Genomic DNA, 7,314 nt, shown 5'->3' on the forward strand with positions numbered 1-7,314 from the left:
AACTATGCGGTCAGACAGAAAAGTGACATTCATACTTACTGCCACTGCCAAGAGCCTTGGCCATGACATTTAAGATTTAACAATTAATCATTCATCAATCCGACGAGCATGAAATGATCTTTGTCAGGACATTTCCAAAAATCTGAAGCAATTGTTCAAACCAAACACCTAGTTGTTCATTGGGATGGAAAATTTCTCAGAGACCTCATTGGAAAAGAACAAGTAGATGGCTTGCCAGTTATCATGTCTGGATTAGAAATCAGTCAACTCCTGGTAGTACGAAAGTTGGATCCCGAGACTGGCGAGGCTCAGGCTACTACTGTCACCAGGCTACTAGAAGACTGGGGAGTAGAGAATCTCATTAAGGTAGTATGCTTTGATACAACAGCCACAAAAAATGGAACATATGCATTACTTTAAGCAAAATTAAAGAGAAATCTACTGTATTTCACATGTTGACATCACCTACTTGAACTAATTTTTTCATGTGTGTTCAATTCCTGTATGGGACTGACCTCAAGACCAGATGTTGCAATCTTCAAGTAGTTCCAGCAGCACTGGGAATTCATTGATCATTCAAATTACCAAACTGCTGAAAACAATGTTGATCTAAAAAAATGCTAGTGCAGACATCAAAGTTGTGATTATCGCTACAAAACAGCTTCAAGAGTTCCAACCCAGAGATGACTACAGAGAGTTCATGGAACTTATCATATTTGTTGGTGAAACTTCTCCTCGAGGTGTTCGTTTTATGTCACCAGGTGCTATACATCATGCTCAATGGATGGCCAAAGCCTTGTATGTGCTCAAAATCTACATGTTCCGTGATCAGTTCAGACTGACTGCACATGAAAGCAGAGGAATTTGTGATGTCTTTATATTCGTAATCTGACTTTATATTAGGGCTTGGTTCACTGCTCCTGATGCAATCTCTTTTCCTCAAAGCAATCTGACATTTCTTCAGAGTTTAAAGAAATAAGAAGAAATCAACCCAGCTGTATCCAAATCAGATTCCAAGAAATTTGTTGGGCATTTGTGAGATCTTAGTGAAGAGTTGATAGCCTTGGCTTTTTTTTCCCCTTTGTACTGTCAGACATGAAGCGAGCCATGATATAAGCAATGAATGAACATGAACTTCATGAAGGTACCCAAAATCTACCAAAGTGGATCAAAATCAATACCAACACAGTTCAACAAAAGTCCCTGCCAGATTTTGTGACAAAAAATACCCTCAATTATTTTAGTTGCCTGGAACTTTCAACATATTTCTTTGATGTGGATCCTGAATTGTGAAGTTTCAAAGATGACTACAAAATAGCATTGGAATTTGTACGGAGTCTGAAAGTGGTCAATGATACAGTTGAAAGGGATGTTGCACTTGTTGAAGAGTAAAACTCTTTGTTTACCAATGATGAAGATCAAAAGCAGTATCTACTTTAAGTTGTTCAAGATCACAGACATTGCTTTCCTGATTCAAACAAAGAAACCCTGACAAAGTAACTGGTAATATTTTGCAAATATCATGATTATTATGGACATGGATTATATTGACGTTTTAATTTGGCCATAAAAAAAATTGGTTTTTCATATTTTATTAAATTTTGTTCTTTTGTAAAGTAGGAATAACTTCAAGGAGCCTATAAAATATTATTTGTTAAGCTTTATTCATGTTTTCTTTTCTTTTATTATCATCCTATAATAGATTCAACAGTCAATGAAGTCATTCTAAAAATGTTTCAAAGCCTTGAGTGATCACTAAATATTCCATAACATGCTTATAATTTTGCCTACTAAGTTTTCTTATACAGTCAAACAAATCTGAAGGGTGAGAGTTTGCAAATTCTAAACATTAAAATTTTATCCCCATTTAAGGACCACACTATTGTGTAGGTTACTTTGCAGGTAATCTTTCAATACATGTAGATGCCCTATTTTAAAGATTAGAGAAGTTTGACATAGTTTATTTTGTGTTTTTATTTAGGTATAACCTTTATTTATAGATGGGGAGTTATCTAATTTATGCTATTTATTCCTGTATAGCTGAAATTATTGCATTGTTTTTGTTTTTTTACCCTTTATGAATTTCTTTATCATTCCTTGTGTTTCTTAGATATGTTGAAAGCTTCAAATACAAGTAGGGATGTGAATTATGATTGGTTATAAAGAAAGGGGGGTATTTTCATGAAAGATCTGAAAAATATATGGTTATCCCTCCCATCAGTCGTAACAAATGTGTTTGTGTACCTAACGAAAAGTGTCAAGTATCCTTTTCAGAGGCCTTGCACTTTTCATAGTTTTCTGAAGTTACTGATACTAGATGTATACCATTTAAAGCAGATGATGTCAAACAAACAAAAACATTTGTTGGATAATACACTATTTGGCATGTGGGTAAGTAGTGAAAGGTATGGTCTTCTTAGTGCAGATATTTCAAGTGAGGTGCGCCTGAGTTTAGCATATTAGTTACAGTGACCCATCTATGTTATATGGTACTGCCTGCATCATGCATGTGCAAGAGAAATGGGTATTGTGCAAACAGTGTCAGTAATGTGGTTTCTTGGGCATAAATAACATGGGTTTACATGATCTACTTCTTTACCTGAAGATGTTCAAGATGTTTCAACAATCATTGATGACATGTCTGATGAACAAAACAATGTCTGAAGACTGAATGTGAAATTGACCTTATGATATGTCATTTATGGACAGGATTAAGAGCAATTTTTCTAGTCTTTAACATTTTTGGGATAAGGGATATTCAAATGAAGAAATTTGATAAATAGGAAAAAAAAATCCACATCTATCTTTGTCCTTTATAGCCGCTCTGTGAAGTGATCGGTTACTTGTCTCAAGTGAAAGTTTTGAAACCTTGAATTGCTATATAATATTTTATTGAAGAGTCAAAAATTGCAATAATACCCAAGCTATTGAGTGTAATCTGGCATTATTTCAAGAAGCAAGGCAGTTTCAGTTGAATGACAAATGCATATTTCATAACCAAACTTACACCCACAATGCCACTTAAATGAGCAGGCACTTGACAAAATGTAAGAAATATTCATTACATGTCTCTAAGACCTACGTGAACCTTCACAGTGTTAAGTCATCACAACTGAGGCAGGGGAGGGGAGGGATGGACTTGTTACAACTAATTTTGTGTGCTATCATAAAGTCCAAAGATGACAAACCTATACTGTTTGAGGTTCTTTAGCATCAAGAAGATGGGTACAGCACATGAAGACACTTTGTGGCATTCACTCTTCTCAGTAGTTGAAGAACAAAATTTTGATGATGACATTTTACTGCCAATCAGGACGTTTGCTTATATCTATCCAACTTGTTGAACTCCAAGCACTGAGGGCAAGGCTTTGAGAAAGGTGAAAAGACTGAAATCATGGTCATGAAAGTACCCTAGCATAACCCTAATGTAGATACAATGGTTGTTTCATGAGACTTGGCTGATTGTGCAACTGAACACAAGTAATGGAGCAGGGACATTCCATGGAAGTTAGCCAATGTGACTGTACTATTAACATAGTGGAAAAGATTGAGAGGATCAGAAGTTATCCAAAGTTACTAATTTCTCACACTAATGTTACTTTTGTACATACTGGAAGAAACTTGATGTAGAAGCAGAAAGAAAAAAAGAAGGAAAGAAAGAAACCAACTCATGATGGACAAAACAGTTCATCTTGTTACTGCATACATTAATCTCAACCTCCTTCAAGATAAACATATGTGTATTAGAAACAGAGGGGATTTAGAATGAAGAATGAAATTTGGCACCCAAGACTGAGCATTAGCAGGACTGGCACCAATGAAAACAGTAATTAGAAATTTGTAAGAATGAAAAACCAAGTAAGGAAGAAGTCAATGAAGCCAGTGGCACTGGAGGGAGAAGTGGTATCTGTTAGTGTTTTAAACCATTTATTTCTTTTAATTGTTCACAAATACTAAAATGTGCAATCGAAGAATGAAGAGCACTATAAAAAAAACAAACTAATCCAATTACTATATGTGTATGCTTTGTAATTTATATAAATCAAAGTACCTCAGTAAAGAAGTAACTAACACTGAAAATGTATCTAATATTCACATTATTTATTACTAGCAATAAGAAAATCAAATTTCAAAAGTAAAATAATTTGAGATTTATTATATAGATATATATTTTTAAACTTTCCATAGAGCTGTATCTGGCAAACTGACATCTCTACTTTTAATACTTTGTATTGTAATGAAACTTCACTTTCTACATAAAGTTTCAAAAATCTTTCAATTTACTCTTGATATTAATCATATTATTATTGTGCTCCCTTTACTCTTAGTTGTCCCCTGGTGGATCAGTCATAACTTTACATACTTATAACACTAAAATCTGAGGTTCCATTCTGTGCGACAGACAGAGCACAGATAGCCCACTGTGTGGTTTTGTGCTATAAAACTAATAAACTAACAGTCACTCTTGGCCCTTATGTACTTGAATTAAAATAGTACTAATATCAGTAATTTTGGAAATCAGATGCATTTAACATAATTGATTTTATACTGGTATAATTTTTACTTTATTGATAAGGAAACACTAGATTTGGGAGTTGGAATTTTTACCTGATCATTTCACTTCATTTATTGCCTTGTTAAATGATTCTTTGATAGATCAAAAAGAGAATTGTTTTTCATAATGTCGTTGCTTATGATAATTAATTCTATCATTCCTGTAAAGTCAGAGACATAATTTTATTCTAAGTATTTTATTTGTTTTTAGGATAAATGAATTTTTGTAATTAATTTAAAACATGGGACTTAATTTAATGAACTGTAAAAAACACTTTTTTCAACTATAAAAAAAAATTTGGATATTTTGTACTTTGACGAATGTTACACATTGTTCACTTACATTATAACTATTCTTAAATGCAGGCCATGTTTCTATTGGTGCTCTTGGTGACAGTTTCTATGAATACTTGTTGAAGGCTTGGATACAATCTGGTGGGAAAGATCAGCAAGCAAGGCAGATGTATGATGAAGCCATTCAGGTAAATAGTCTATAACACATCCACAAAAGAGTGAAAATGCACAGTATTTGGGAACAAGTTTTTACCCGTTGCAGTTTTTTTGACAGTTTGAAGGTAAGCTGTCTAAAGCTAGTTTTTTATATGGTGGTTCAGAGCTGTACATACTTATTCGTATTCAAGATGTTTTTCTTTTCTTTTTTTTTTCCTTTTTCTGATAATGTAGAGGTAAACAGAGTATCTATGTGTGCTTTATGGTATAAAGTTATCCAGACATCCACTCATTTATTTATTTTTATAATAAGATTATGGGGTATATAGACTGATCTGATTGAGAAAATGTTTTAGCAGTGCTTAGAAGGCAGATGAAGATCGAGATAGCCTTGTGTGAGGGGAGGTAAGTATCTATTGGAAATACATTTTCGGTGTAAGGAAAATGTTAACTTCATACACCTATCTTTTTCCAGAGGTACCTTTTAATAGGTTGAAAGATAAAGAAATAAATTGTTGTGTGTTTCACTACACATGTATTTCCTGTAGTGGTGCCACTGCTTTCCAGTATTTTACTGTAGGTTCTACACACTTGTCAGTGAATGGAAGACAGTTGTTGCTGTGAAATTCTCCTTTTTCAGTATTTGTGAGATGTTAGAACTATTATTTAATTCTGAAGTATCTGTCAGAATAGATATCGAAAATGCAGCTTTTGTATTTTATAACCAATAATATTTGATTTTAAACTAATACTCAGGTAGTTGAAAAGAAGCTGCTACAAACATCTAAAGGTGGCCTGAAGTATTTTGCTGATATGAGATATGAAAGATTAGAGCACAAGATGGATCATCTTGCCTGTTTTTCTGGTAAGTGTTATCAAAGAGTTCTGTTTGTGATTTAAATCTTAAGTAAAAAGAAAATTAGAAGCTGTATATGGTGTAAAACGTATATGACATACTTTATCTATAGAGATAAGTTTATTGAAAGGTCAGATATAATTCTGCTGTGCTGATACAAAATCAGAATCAGTTCTGTATTGAATGTCTAAAGGAACCATTCACTATCTTTGACAAGTTTATTTACATCAAAAACTTTATTACTGGAAAGACAGTACAGCAACACTCTTCTCCTCCTCCTATCTTGTACATAGTCAATATTAAGAAAGAGGAAACTTGGTCTGATATAAATTTGTCTTCATAAGCAATACTGTGGTTTGAAAGTATGTATTTTTTTACCAATATAACAATAGAAATGAAGATGTTTTATGTTTGGTCAATTGCTACCTTTTTCATGTCATACTGACGCACTGAAATCAGTATTTTCAAATGTAAAGAAATAAACTGGTGTTTGCTTCACAACACATGCAGTTCTTTTAGTGGTGTCATCTGGTTTCCAATATTTTATTATTGGCACTTGTACCTAGGTGGTGAAAACTTGAGTTAAACTCGCATGAAAATACTGAGTTTACTCAATGAAGCATTTTGTCCCTTCTTTTTGTTATAAAAATTTTTTAGAATATTATTCCAGTTGCTGATTACTCATTTTCAGTTGCTGCTTTTTTGTTTATGTGACTTCATGCCATACTTTGAAATACATTTCAGAGCTGCATGTATGCAGTATTTGCTCTGCAGTGTTTTAACTTTAATGGGAAACAGTTAAGATATTTGACTCTCAGAAAATGGATTTAAGGTACATATTAAGGTTGCCCTACGTTTTTTTAGTGAAGGACCAGATAGTAATGAAAACATCTGAAAGTTAGTTTTTACTTGGCTTCAAATACAGACCTTAGCAGACAATAAGCATTTAAATTGATAACATGTTATTAATTTTTTAAATTATCAAATGCTATGGACCTTAATGGGATATAATTATGTGGAGATCCAGAAGTGTGTAGCCTTACAGTTAGACAACTCTCATTTATACTAATGTAGTATTGCCATGAATACTATTGGTCATAAGCTACTTGATTGTAAAGTTTGTATAGTTATGTGTGAGTGGGTGTTTAATACAGAATCACACCCTTTTACAGTTAAGCACACATAAAGAACATGTCTCTTTTTCTTGTAATAGCATCATTCTCCATGGTTCTTCAACATTGCATCTATTCTTAACTAGAACCTCTGACATAACATTCTGATTATTGATAAAGAACTATTATTCTTACAGTAGTACTGACCACTGTGTGGATAATTATAAAGATTTGATTGGTATCAGCCAAATATAACTTGGTCTGTAAAAATGTGCTCTGCACTATGGAGCCAAGGGTGCATTATAAGAGTAACTATCAAATCCTATTACTAGATTCAACACG

The 7,314-nt window shown here is 33.3% G+C and overlaps 1 protein-coding gene across 1 annotated transcript in view; it reads left to right on the forward strand.

Annotated features, from left to right (window-relative positions):
• LOC106473573 (mannosyl-oligosaccharide 1,2-alpha-mannosidase IA-like) overlaps positions 1-7,314 on the forward strand; it is a 40,847-nt gene that overhangs the window by 27,086 nt on the left and 6,447 nt on the right. The window contains 2 exon segments of the mRNA XM_013934259.2: positions 4,921-5,036; positions 5,761-5,869. Coding sequence (XP_013789713.2) covers positions 4,921-5,036; positions 5,761-5,869 — 225 coding nt within the window.

This window comes from Limulus polyphemus, unplaced genomic scaffold, assembly GCF_000517525.1.
Source record: "Limulus polyphemus unplaced genomic scaffold, Limulus_polyphemus-2.1.2 Scaffold6284, whole genome shotgun sequence".
Taxonomy (NCBI): domain Eukaryota; kingdom Metazoa; phylum Arthropoda; class Merostomata; order Xiphosura; family Limulidae; genus Limulus; species Limulus polyphemus.